Source organism: Lycium barbarum, chromosome 2 (genome assembly GCF_019175385.1).
Source record: "Lycium barbarum isolate Lr01 chromosome 2, ASM1917538v2, whole genome shotgun sequence".
NCBI lineage: Eukaryota > Viridiplantae > Streptophyta > Magnoliopsida > Solanales > Solanaceae > Lycium > Lycium barbarum.
The window spans coordinates 93787690-93801405 of NC_083338.1; the positions used below are offsets into that span (position 1 = coordinate 93787690).

Genomic DNA, 13716 nt, shown 5'->3' on the forward strand with positions numbered 1-13716 from the left:
GGTCTAAGAAGTGTTTTTGAGAAGGTGGTCCCAAAGGCAATCAGGCTTGGGTTGTAGCTGTAGCCTAAACTGTGTGTCCTACGTTAAATGCAACAATATCAGAAAATCCAAATCCTTCGCTAAAAAGATCAAAATTTACTGGTAGTGCAATTATGGAAGCACAAGAAACGTTGCTAGTGGCGACTAATAGGTATCTGCAATGCACATATGTTTCTAAAAATGGCATACTAATGTACTGGGTTCTACTATGGAATATCCTCACAATGATCAGGTCCAATGTAAGTTGAATCTAAAATACGGGACAATATAGAAGGAGGAACGTAGAGAGATAGGAGAAGTGGCAGTAAGAACTGAAGATAACCGGAAGAAATTTGTGTGATATTTCCATGTAAAAAAGGGAAATACTTTGTTTCAATTTAAGTGAATCTATTTTCTTATTATAATCCGTGTAAAAAATAAAAAAGAATGACTTTTTTCATATTTGAAATAATTTACCTATGTAATAATTTATGACTACATAATGCCTCATTTTAGTCATAAGTTTAAAAGTGTACTCTATTTCCGGGTTCAACGGGGGAGAGGGTATGTATTTCAATGAGTGATGATGAATGCATGCAGAGAATATAAGAGAGTGGGTTGGATACTTGGAATCTGAACAAGTTTCCTGTATCAGTCGTCCGTATAAATAAATGTAACATTTCAATTACCATTACAATACGGCATAGGGATAGAGCAGCCACCTTCCAAACTTGTCCGTTGTAATGGTGCAGCAGGAAGAAGATGAGGATCATCCGTCTGAATCTGTTTCCAGCCGCCGCTGTGCTATTTGCAGCGCCACTCGTCCTTTCATCCTCCACCTTATCCCTTACAGAGGTCTCCACCGCCATCTCTGCACCGCCTGCGTACTGGATTCCCACCCCGGTTCCTTCTGTCCCATCTGCTTCGATGTCTTCCTTAACAACCCTCCTCCACCTCGTCTCCGTCTCTTATGCTTAAAATGCCCTTCTATTTCTCACATCTCTTGCGTCCCTCATCCTCATCCTTCCTCCTACTTGTGCCCTCTTTGTTCTAACCCTAATTTCACTTTCTTCCATGTTACTCCTAATAATAATGCTATTGAAATCAACCTTCATTTGGCTAAGCAGTTGGTTGCTGCTGCTACAATTGCTTTTGAGTCTATTCACAATGCTGCTGTTATGGCCAGGATTAATGCTGATATTAGGGTACAGGAAGCTCTGTTAGCTAAGGCTGAAGCTAAGCATGTTTTGGATAGGCTAAACAATCTGATGGACCCCACACTTGTATCTGATACTTCAGGTAACGGCATACATGAAGCTAAAGGATGCTCATCTCAATCTTCAGATGCAGATGATTAGCTTAAGCAGTTGCAATTTTGAATGCTATGTAACTGCCACTATAGCAACAAGCTTTATAAGGTTTTTCTTTTTCTTTTTCTGTAGACTTCTAGCAACTTCACTCTTTTTTCGAATGCTTCGGCTATTTCTGAGGCTTTTTTTTTTTGGTGAATAGAGGAATTGGAATTATTCATTTAACTGTATTTAATGTCTCTCTTTCATTTTACATTTTACTGTCGAGTTTTATTATAATATTTGGTTTCAATAGGCTATGCTCAAATTATATCTTTGAGCATGGGTGTAAGCTGTTGGGTTTTTCTGCGACATAATTTTGATCCCTAATATTCTCTTATATAAGAAGCCACATTTGAGCTCCTTCGGGCCTCTGTTCTCGAAATTTGATACAGAGAAAGTTTTCAAAGTAGCAGATTCATTCTTCTTTTATAAGATTGATTCTTGGACCAATCAAGTTCTCACCCTCATAACTACCCTAACTTCAGAAAGCAGGAAACTTACATACTAGTATGACACTACAAATTTAGATTCTATTATGTAGTATTGAGGAGTATCTGCTTCTTATATGTATACAAAAATAAGATTTAGTTGTTTCTGATTAAACCTAGAGCGTGCACCCCTTTGTGACTCCCACGATTTCTGGAGGACAATCGTGTAGCATACAAAAAAGTAAAATTGAGGCTATGCTCTGTCAACAACAAAAATATGATGTTCTGATTCAGTAGGTATATTGTATTGATTCTCATGAATATCTGACCGAGCGGAAACTGTTGTATTATTGATTACTTATGGCCTTTAAAAAAACAATAGCATATTGATTAAGTCATTTTAATTTTTATGTCTTGCTATTCATATGTTGTACTAGATGTGAGCCAGAGTCTCTCTTTTGTTCCCCCCCCACAAAAAAAATTGTTTCAGAGTATATTTATTAGTAATTTGCTCCGCTGGTGCTCTATGCATGATGTGAGATGCAGATCATTTCTGTGGTATAACATTAGGTACTTCTCAAGAAATTGCTAAACCATTATGATGAGATTTAATTTTAATTTTGTACCTGCCTCAAATTTCTGTCTCTTCCTTTTAACGAAAATGGGCTCAAATGGAATAAGTTGGACATGAAATCCTTGTTTGGATACTCATTTGTGGAAGTACAATATATACTGCACTTGCATCCTAGAAATAATGGAGTGTTCTATGTGAAGTCTTTTTATGAGAAACATTTGGTTGAGGTTGATTTCCTATGTAATGCAATATGGGTTCCAAGTGTGCCGAGAAGAGCGTAACTTTTCACTTGGCTAGCCTCTAGAGAGGTGATTTTGACAGCGGGAAATCTTAGAAGGCGGAAGGTTGTCTGGGTCAGTTGGTGTATGTGCAAGAAGGAGGACGTGGGTCACCTTCTTCTACGTTGCGGGCTTACCATGAGATTATGGTGGAATATGTTTAGGTGGTTTCACACACATTGGGTAATGCCAAGAACTGTGAAAGATTTGATGTTCAATTGGAAGAGCGGGAGGAGGAGAAGACGAAGGGCTTGCAACGTGGTACCGCTTGCGTTAATGTGGGTGGTGTGGAGAGAGAGAGAAATAGAAGAGCTTTTGAAGGAGTAGAGTCGAGTTTCTCTCAGTTGAGGAGTAGCCTCTGCTCTCTTATTTTCTTTTGGTGTAAACAAAAAGTTCCTTGTTGTATAGAGGATTGGGTGGAGCTTGTAGAGAATCAATTTTTTTTTTCTGTAGATTCTTGATCTTTTGGTCTACCCTTTGTATACAGCCGTTGTGGGAATGTTTATGAATGTAAATACTTTTACTTGATTAAAAATAAAATATAAAAAAATACTGGACTTGCATGATCAGATTGTTCATGTTCTGCATAACTGGTTAGTGAGTTTATAACTCCACCTTTTTCACCAACTCCTTTTGATAGGTGGACTGAGTTTATCTTAGTTCATCTGCTAAGACAGCTCTGCATATAGTGTTTTAGACTCATACTTCATCGCCCCCTGCTGTGATTGCAGTTTTGATCATGAGAAAAAAAAAAAAATCTGATAAAGAAGGAAGAGCTTCCTGATGTTTGTGAGCTCGACTACACTTTTGATTTATTTATGTGGAACAAAACCAAGCAAAAACAATTAGCAGCATGGTCAAAAGTGAGAAATATATCTAATGCATATGGACATCAGGGACCGTCAAATCGTTAGGAAGATTGTTGTTAATTACAAATATTGGATGATTTTCTTTATTAGAATACTAGATTTCATGTTGAAAAACTGAAAATGTAGAGAAACAAAGATAACAGAGGAGAAGCGGTCCATTATACAGATACAGTCCTTGAGTGGTTTTTCGAGCAATAATATTTATTCTGTATATGTAATCCCTTTGTGAAGGAAGTTACTAAGACTACTGGTATGAACTCTAGATTCTGTTTGCTAGTTATCGAAAGCAACTGGTAAGCATCAAGTACTAAAGTTAATTTTAATGAACATTTACGTGTTTGGATAGAAGTGTATGTATAAAACTAATAATAAGTTGAGCCTCGGCATTCAATATATTCATTCCATTCGTCACTTTTGCTGCAGCTTTTGCGTTGAAACTATACGCGTTTAGGAGATGGGAACTTAGGAATACCACTAGAAGTGACCAAGCATATGCTGCTCATATCTTATTGCTTTGATGAAATAGTGTTCTTAAAAAGAAATTAAGACAAAGCGGATGGAGCACCTGAAAAGAAGATCCAAACTTTTATACAGGGTGTTTTGTTTATGAATTGTTCTCAGTGATGCTCAAATAACTGATTGATCAATGTGCATGATGTGAAATTCTTTGTTTCCTTATTTACTTCTTAAATTTCTCTCCTCAATTTTTTTGCCATTTGAATTTGAGCATCAATGGGTTGGTAATAAAAAAAGTAACATTGGTACAGAACTTGTTGAAGTCTCCCATTGGCTTCTTTACAAAGGAAGATTATAAAAAAGAATAGATTATAAATGAGAACATTGTAAATACAATTCAACTTGCTGGAATGAATACTTTGGATATGGAATCAATCGTTGGTTTTAGTTATTTTGGTTTTTCAGTGTTAAATAAAATGTCAAGTTAACATGAATATTCTTTAGGAGTTATTCGATGTGAATTAGCATTTGCTTCTTGAATGTGAATGTTGACTTTAAAAAATCTGTAGATTTACCAAAAGTATAAACAAGTCTCACAGCTTAGTTAACAACCTCCTCTCTTAGAATTTTTCTTTATGCCTTATGTGGTTCTTTAGTGTGAAATGACTTGATGAGATAACTGAATCGTAAATCGCCTGATGGGTATTTACTCATTTATATTGCATTGGATGCAGTAGATAGCTGAACTTCCCTGTTTCGCACCTGCTGTTCCAACTGCACTTGCTGGAACAAAGGTAGGTAAGCCTCAAACGAATATAAACTCAGTCTGATTTTACTGTATCTGGAAATGATAGATTTTGCGAGATAGATATCTTCTTGATCCCTTAAGATCAAAACCTGAATTTGTCTCTTTTTCCTTATATATACAGATCTTCAAGAAGACGACATCTAGCTGATCCTATGGGCTCATATATCATTACGCCTGCCCAAATGTGTGTTGCTATATCATTATGAGTTTCACATTTTTCTTGATACTAGTTTTCGAATGCTAATTAATCCGTACAATTTTTTTAAAACGATATACTACTTAACATCAAAATAAGTGTATATAGTGAGTGATACGGAATTTGAAAGAGAAAAGTGCAAGCTCAAACTAATAATGAGCCTATATGATTAAATTTACTAGTACTTCAATTATGGAAGCACAAAAAATGTTGCTAATGGCGACTGAATGGTACCTTCAACGCCAATAGATTTTTCAAAAAAATGTCATTCTAGTGTGTTGGGTTCTACTACGAAATATCAGCACAATGATCATGTCCAACATAAGTGGAGCTATTATACGAGACAAGATAGATAAGAGGAATAGAGAGAAAAGAGAAGTGGTAGTAAGAACTGGCTGCTGCAGATAACTGGAACAAATTTATGTGATATTTTATTCCATGTAAAAAGGGAAATATGTATGTATTTCAATGAGTAATGAATGCATGCAGAGAACATAAGAGAGCAAGGAGTGGGTTAGATACTTAGAATCTCAACAAGATTCCTATATCAGTCCCCATATAAATAAACGTAACATTTCAATTACCATTACAATACGCCATAGGGCTTCCAAAATTGTTTGTTTTAATTAAAAAAAAAAAAAATTGTTCGGTCTAATGGTGCAGCAGGAAGATGAGGATCATCCATCTGAAGCTGTCCGCTGCGCGATTTGCGGCACCACGCGTCCTTTCATCCTCCACCTTATCCCCTACAGAGGTCTCCAACGCCATCTTTGCACCGCCTGCGTACTGGATTCCCACCCAGGTTCCTTCTGTCCCATATGTTTCGATGTCTTTCTTAACAACCCTCCTCCACCCCGTCTCCGTCTCCTTTGCTTAAAATGCCCTTCTATTTCTCACCTCTCTTGCATCCCTCATCCTCGTCCTTCCTCCTACTTGTGCCCTCTTTGTTCTAACCCTAATTTCACTTTCTTCCATGTTACTCCCAATGCCAATAACAACACTATTGAAATCAACCTTCATTTGGCTAAACAGTTGGTTGCTACTGCTACAATTGCTTTTGAATCTATCAACAATGCTGCTGTTATGGCTAGGATTAACGCCGATATTAGGGTACAGGAAGCTCTGTTAGCTAAGGCTGAAGCTAAGCAAGTTTTGGATAGGCTAAACAATCTGATGGTCACATCAGGTAACGGTACAGGAGAAAACGGGAGACATGAAGCAAAAGGATGCTCATCTCAACCTTCAGATGCAGATGATTGATACCCATTATGATTAGCTTAAGCAGTTGCAATTTTGAAACATTGCTATATAATTGGCACTATAGCAACATGCTTTATAAGGCTTTTCTTTGTCTTTTTCTGCAGACCTCTTGCAACTTCACTCTTTTTTCGAATGCTCCGGCTATTTCTGGAGCTGTTTTTTGGCGAATAGGATTATTCATTCAACTATATCTAGCTTACTTTTAAGGCCTCTCTTGCATTTTACAATTTTACTGGCGAGTTCTATTATAATCTTTGATTTAAGCTATGCTCAAATTATATCTTTTTTGTTGGAGTTTTCTTTGGCACGTAGGTTTTTCTGTATTGCTGCCTATCAATCTTCCAATGTAGATATTGGTAGTGTTCCATCATATGGAGATTGTCCCTGTGCTCTTATCAAGAGTAAATTTCTCAAAAGGTCACTCAACTTCTTTGTTGCTCGGACTCTTCAGAAATGTCGACGGGTGTGTGTGAGATTCTCCAAATGTAGCGCCTTTTTGGAGAACCCGACAGGAGTGCATCAACATTTTTGGAGAGTCCGAGCATCATAGCTCAACTTGATGAATTTATCTACTAAAGTCAGTTTTCTTTATTTTATATCTTCCGAGTCACTTAACTATTCTTTTATTTCTCAAAAAAAATCATTGACACCGGAAACTAACATAAATTATCGGAAAACTACTTTCATCCAAAAAGTTTACTTGGGTACTGATTCTTTTTTACTCTTTCATCCAAAAAAAAAAAAAAAAAGAAGAAGAAGAAGAAGCTTAAGTGCTGCTTTTTTACTGCGTTTTGTTCACAAGGGACCAACTGAAGAAGTTGTTAATGAGCATGGAGTAGAATCTGCTGCTACTAGAACCATTGAACCTGCTGCTATTGGACCCTCTAGTACTTTAAGATATGCAGGGGTATGTTATTATAATTCAGAAGATGACCAACAATCCTTGCATAATCTAGGAACTGTCCTATTTTAGTGTATTTTTGTAATTATGTGTCAAACACTGAATTTGACACATGTTTTTTTCTCTCTCTTGCTGCCAGTGATGCTTATTAGGGATGTTTATATGTCTGCTGTGATGCCTGTTAAGCTGCCTTTTGCAGTTGGTTAAAGTGAAAGTTCTTTTGAAGAATGTTGTTGTTTCTTAAGCTGCATTTTTACAGTTGGTTACCGTTTTGTTGCTTATAGGGTGTGCTGTTGCTTTATTAAGGTGTATCTAATGTGAAGTTGCTGGACAGATTTTAGTGCATTTAAGGTGAAGTTGCTGGAAAAATGAACAATGCACTAACTTTTGGACTTCTAAGGTTTTCCAGTGGTTTTATCTTACTTTCTGGAGTTAATGACTTCCAGAGAAACAAAAGAATAGTTAAGTGACTTTATTGATACAAAATAAAGAAAAGTGACTTTAGTAGATAAATTTATCAGATTGAGTGACTTTTTGAGAAATTTACTCTCTTTTCAGTCGATCCATAGCATGTCTCCCACTATGTATTTTACTCGTCTCTCAAAAGATTTTCAACATATGTTGATGTTGATTGCTGGATCTCACTCTTTTAGTATGGGTGTCAAACAATAAGCAGTTGGGTTTTCCTGCAACATAATTTTATCCCTGTTTATTGGAATAACTAGCAGTAAATCGTATTGGAGTTTGTTAAGGCACCTTTGGAGAATCTCCTTAGTTATTAAAATGATATTGAAATCATTTTATACATGCTTATTTATTAGGGTACTTTCTTATCTTTGATTATGGCTCTGTGATAGAACATGCCTGGCCATTGATGGCCTCTTAGGAGTGACAAGTTGTTTGGCAACAAATTGACAGCATTTTGCACCATCATGCCTGATTCGAAGAAAACTAGAAAGGACAGTGTTTGGCATATGTAAACAAATGTGGATACTGTGAAAGTCCTCAAAACAGTAGGTCGATTCTACTTTTATATTATACAATAGATTGATTGTTGAACCAATCAAGTTCAAGTAAAAGGTAGGGATGGCAGTTTAGGTCCATCCTCTCACCCTCATAGCTACCCTAACTTCAGAAAGCAGGAAACTTACATTCTACAAATTTAGAATCTTGCATCTCTACAAGTTTATTGGTGCTGTGGTTACCTCTTTCTACTGCTGTACTCCATGTATACTTGCTTGTTGCTTGTCACTGTCACCTAGTTATTCAGGCCAAGGAAGTATGGGGCACCAGTGGATGCCAACCACTGGTTTCCTTGAATAAATGGAGCTGTTGTAAACTGAAGGGCTTCATTCCTGTCTGTGATCACTTTGAATCCCTTCCATTTGACCCTATTGTTTGTATTGGCTCCTGGACCACGGTTTGCATACTCGGCATAGTAGCATGTGTCAAGGGCAAAGTTTCCAGACCAGGGCATCCAACCTGCAGGTTGGATGAAATCTGCCAAAGTAGATTCCATGATAACAGTTCTTGAGTACATCTTCCATGGCCGTCCCAAGTAGGTAGGAATCTTGAAACGCATAGGTTCCAGTAATTGCTCAGGAACAATGCGGCAATTTTGGATTACGAACCCTGTGGTCTCCCGAATGTTAGTTCTTCCTTGAGCTGTCACTGTATTTTGTTGATTGTCCATTGGCTTCCTTGCAATAATTAAGCAGTTTTGGAGGATAGCTGCTGCGTCACCAAAGATGAAATCAACTGTGCCTGACACCACACAATTGCGGTAAAATTGTCGATGTGTTTGAGCATACAAAGTATCTTGATTTCCATCCATTCTGCAATTGTAGAAAGCAGCCATATCAGATTGCACACGGAGAGCTACAGCCTGGTGCCCCTCAGGCCCTGCTGTGTTTTGGAATCCCATGGACTTGCCTATGAATCCATCTCCAACGGCACCTGAAAATGTTTAATGTTATTAAATTTCAATCAGTGCCAATTGGAAGAAAAACTGTTGTCCATGCTTGAATAAAAAATTAAAAAAATCAACTCCGACCGAGATTTCTTTATCTGAATTTTACTTGTTTTCTTTCGCAATCTCGAAATGTTTATTCTGTAACTATACCCAAATTTATTTTCATGTTTATGGTGAAAGAGAAAGAGGGGATGAGAAAATAAAATGAAAAAACTCACTGAAGGAAGCACTCTGGTAAGTAGATACGCCATCACGGTTGCACTTTTGTCCTGTAACTATTGTCTTTCGGGGGCCATCTCCGTACATGAATACGTTAACTTGATCTTTTGTTACAGTTATGTATTCATCATAAATTCCGGCCTTCACATAGATAATATACCTGCCTTTTAGGTTCTTAGGGTACGCGGCCAGAGCTGCTGCAATGGTGTTGTACTGTCCAGACCCATCCTTAGCTACCACAGCGTTTGGTGGTGGTTGGGCAATGTTTGTTCCTGCAGCCAGCAGTTTCCTATCACTACTAGAAAGCCATGCAGGATATCCATTCTCTGTATTCTGGGCTGCCTCCTTGTCATTGTCATTAGCATCTAACAATCGTCGAGATGCTGCTGTTCCTGCTGATTTAGTATCAGTCTTGTTCCCAATGGGGATATTAAATGCTGAAAGGATGTCACTGATTGCTGCGACAATGGCAAGAGCATTGTCGGTGAGCTGTGTGGCATTTAAGAGGGAGGTAGAAATGGCATTCTGAAGTTCTGGTTGAGTGAAACCATCCATGCAGGTTTGCTGGTAAGAGATGACAGCACTGAGCCAGTTTTTGAGCTCTGTTTCCCTGTCACCCATAGTGTGGAGGTTGCTGTCACCAACAGAGGAGAAAGACGCTTGAAGCTCATCGATAGCAAATTGCAGTAGATCCTTGCAATCATCAGTGGCCATCTTTTGCAAGGGGTCATGGGCCTCTGCTTTGCCAATGGAGGCGGACCTCTCCATTCCAGCTTTAACTTCCTGGATGGCCACCTCAATGGCTTTCTGGATAAAGTCTTTCGGGGTGGCGCTTTGGTTGTTGGCCATAGAGCTGAGGCTATTCACACAGGCTTTCTTATAGTCCGTTTGGGAACAAACGGAAGCAACGGACTTGGAAGTGCTAGAGAGCACTTGATCATCCTTGTCACCGTTGCCTGAAGAGTTTTTGGTATGATTAGTGCCTACAATAATAGCAATGACTACCCCAACAACCAGGATGAGCGATACTCCAAATGCAACAAGCTTTCCCCCTTTCATTCTTTATTTCTTTTTATGTTGTCTATTTATTTATGTCTTGAAGATGAAGAAAAGCAAAAAGGATTACTGCATTTTTTAGGAAATACTATTAGTATATTACTTATTGGTGGTTATATTCTAAGGAATAAAAAGAATAAATTTGTAGAAAGGATAATGGTGATATTGGAAAGACGACAAGGGAAAGAAGCGCAGGGAAATTAGGAAGAGGTAGATTAGTTGCTTTGACTCTTCTTTATCTTATAAAAAATGCATGGATTTCCTCTAAAATAGGAAGCCAAACAGGGGAAGTTGGTTATTTGTGGCCATTGGAGATGTTACTTAACTGAACACCAAGTATTACAGAGGAGTTGGAGGTGTATGATTCTTGTATTATTTGAGCCTTCCAAGCTAAAACTGTCTTCTCTGAAAAATCTAAAACGACTTGCCCTTCATTTTTAAAAAACTCATACAAATAAATTTGGTACTGCAGTCTGCAAGTATCATTGCCAACTTCTTTTAATACGATAAGCACGATGTAAATTATCCCTTATAACATGCCATTATGGATGAATGTTGAACAGTCTATGACGTTTAACTACTAGCTACTGTGTTTGGTATGTCTAAAGATACGCGAGAAATGAATAATCAAGTAGTATTTACTTACACTTATCATCACAGGCAGTCATTTCAGTTGGCTGAGCCAGCCACAAAAAGTACTAGAATTTTAGTTATGTGCACTAACGACGTAAATACAAATATATTTATACTGATAATATAAAAAAAATCACACTATTAGTGTATATAACTTAAATTTTAATTATAATTATAGGTGAAAAAATCGATCAACCTTTTCCACTAGTTCGCTTGACCTGCCCACATAGTGTTATGACCGATTTGACTTGAAGTAACAGGTTTAACTCGAAATGACCCATAAAATTATTGAGTCAAAAACATAAGCCACAGAATTTGTTTTATGAGTTCTAAGTTATATAGAAAAATCTTCAAATGACTAATGATGATGCATGTATCTAAAATCTACATCTTTATACTTATCATAAATCCCATACATGTATCGTGTTTCCTACCAGAGAGCTGCATTTATATTTTAAACAATATTTTTAAGAAAAATTATCATCAAACTCATTAAGCTATATATAATGGCCAAGTGCATCAACTCCAACTTAAAATCATATTCTTATCACTTAGCATGTGAATTCAGTTTAAATTGACAAGTTTTTCATGAATAATACCATTTGAATTCAAAGGTATGTAATTTTGAGTATAAGTAATTGTTTCCAAGTCGAGTTATATGGACGATGATGTATTTGAGACGAAATATTGTAACACAATTTGTTAGAATTTATGAAAAGCTATTGTCACAAGCCATTTTAACAACGTGGCAGATATATTTTCTAGAAGTGTTTCCTTTTAGATGTTTGAGCTTTTAAGCAAATTTTATTACAAAAAAGATCGACAAATTTTCTATAAATTTTTTCTTTAAGTCTAAAAAGCAGTGGTTGTGAAAAAGGGGGAAAAAAAAAAAGGTGTGTTGCCCAAAAAAGACGGTAGAATAATTAGTGCTCCATCATGAGTTTAACAAAGTAAACACAAAACTTCAATATTTAATTTCTTCTAGTGTTTTTTCCCTTGATTAACAATGTTAACCAACTATTGTGACAATTCCCGGACATTTGTATGAAGAGGTTTCACAAGCATGATCGCGTTAAATGTTAATGGCGCTTTGCCACCATTGGGTAAATACTTATTCGTAACGGGTATTTACACTAAATCAATGTAACTTACTGTAGTTAAGTATATATATATATATATATATATATATATATATATATATATATATATATATATTAACCATGGTTAAATAATATTATTGTATATTCAAACACATAGCATGCATTCATTTGTTTGGTGACATATTGGTCACAAAATAAATTTACAAATTTTTTTCGTAATTATTTCAAAAATGACGTTCTTCATATTAAAAATATTGTTCTATCTTAGAGTTGTGCATTCTTGAGCATCAAATTTGTACTTCAAGACAAAAAGTCCCTCGTGCTAAACAGTTAACAAAATGATGGATTTGTTTAGAGTTGTGCATTTCTTTTTTGGTTTCCCACGGTGTTCGATGCTCGCATTGGAGCTCGACTATATCCAGATTCACATCGCGTAGGGTCCATTTGGGGGTAATGGCTCCCTAACAAGGATTTTTCTATACCCAGGGCTCGAACCGAGACCTCTGATTAAGAGACGAACAACCTCATCCGCTGCACCACATGCTTTGATGCTTAGAGTGTGCATTTCAATGATGGATTTGTTTATCTCATGCATTAAAGTTCATTTCACTAAAAGAATTATTTAATATATAATTTAGAAATTTAAGATTCAGCATATTAAGACAAAGCTTGTAAGCTTTCTTCTTTCGTAACAAGGACTTTTTCAATTTTGTAGTTTGAACCTAAATCATTTTTAAACTTTAATTACGGTCACTATTTCGTAAAGCTCCAAAGACAAAAGAAAACGAAACTTGTACCCTACTATTTTCTTTTTCAGTTTCTTCTTCCCAAACTGATTGATTTAAAATAGCAACTAAGGAAAGAATCAGCAGTTTTTACTAAACGCTAATGTTCACTACTCACGAGTAATATTAAAATATGTTAAAGTAATGGGAAAATGGCGCTTTTAGTCCCTGAGTTACCGCGTAATTCTAGTTTTAGTCCCTGTGATATCCGACTAAGCATTTTGGATCTTTAATTAAGCAATGTGTGCAATTTTAGTCCGATGACTAACAGATCTGCTAAAACTAACAGAGCGTTAGTGGTTAGTAAGGATATTTTAGGTAAAATACATACAATTTTTAAGTCTTAAGGATATATGTGATATTTACACGTTAACTGTTTGTTTTCAATAAACAAATACATAATAATTATAGTGAACTGTATTAATTCTTATATTTAGTTCCAGATCATTTACACTTCCAAGTGGCAAGAATAAATACATCATTCACATTCCTTTAACACCATTCAAGAAACTTCATTTTTTTTTTTTTTTGTAAAATTATCCAAGAAACTTTCTGTCTTTGATAGTATCTGACCTTTATTTGAGCTAAACTTCATCCAATGATGAGATGAAAATTGAGTGTATTTTGCTCTGGTTGTATCAATTTTTGAGTTCTCTGCTCATGTTTTCCCTGATTAAGCTAGGGTTCTTATGTTCCATTGCTTCATCGAGCTCCAGTTCTTCGATTTTGGCATTTCTTGTTGGGATTCTTCTTCAATTTGTAGATAGATTTGTTATATTTTTCTTGGCAAATCGGTTCTATGGAGTGAATC

The 13716-nt window shown here is 36.4% G+C and overlaps 2 protein-coding genes across 5 annotated transcripts; one reads left to right on the top strand and one right to left on the bottom strand.

Moving 5' to 3' along the window:
• The first annotated feature begins 556 nt into the window (after positions 1-556).
• On the top strand, positions 557-5627 carry LOC132626630 (uncharacterized). Of its 4 annotated transcripts, none has more exons than XR_009577524.1 (3): positions 557-1317; positions 4710-4773; positions 4905-5627. XR_009577524.1 is itself a non-coding variant. In XM_060341561.1 (3 exons), exons 1-2 carry the CDS (start codon positions 762-764, stop codon positions 4718-4720), a joined length of 567 nt encoding a protein of 188 aa, XP_060197544.1. In that variant the 5' UTR covers positions 557-761; the 3' UTR covers positions 4721-4769; positions 4905-5627. The 4 variants fall into 4 exon arrangements, 2 of the variants coding, with proteins under 2 accessions (XP_060197544.1, XP_060197545.1); XR_009577525.1 differs by having other exon boundaries at positions 4713-4773; XM_060341561.1 differs by having other exon boundaries at positions 4710-4769.
• Positions 5628-8398: 2771 nt separating this feature from the next.
• LOC132626628 (pectinesterase-like) lies at positions 8399-10590 on the bottom strand. Its single transcript, XM_060341559.1, has 2 exons — positions 9331-10590; positions 8399-9096 (listed from the first exon to the last, which is right to left on the bottom strand). Exons 1-2 carry the CDS (start codon positions 10388-10390, stop codon positions 8399-8401), a joined length of 1758 nt encoding a protein of 585 aa, XP_060197542.1. The 5' UTR covers positions 10391-10590.
• Between the last annotated feature and the right edge of the window lie 3126 nt (positions 10591-13716).

Coding starts and splice junctions, on each gene's coding strand:
- LOC132626630 (XM_060341561.1), top strand. CDS start 762: ATGGTGCAGCAGGAAGAAGATGAGGATCATCCGTCTGAATCTGTTTCC.
- LOC132626628 (XM_060341559.1), bottom strand. CDS start 10,390: ATGAAAGGGGGAAAGCTTGTTGCATTTGGAGTATCGCTCATCCTGGTT. Junction 9,097..9,330: donor TTACCAGAGTGCTTCCTTCA/GTGAGTTTTTTC, acceptor AAACATTTTCAG/GTGCCGTTGGAGATGGATTC.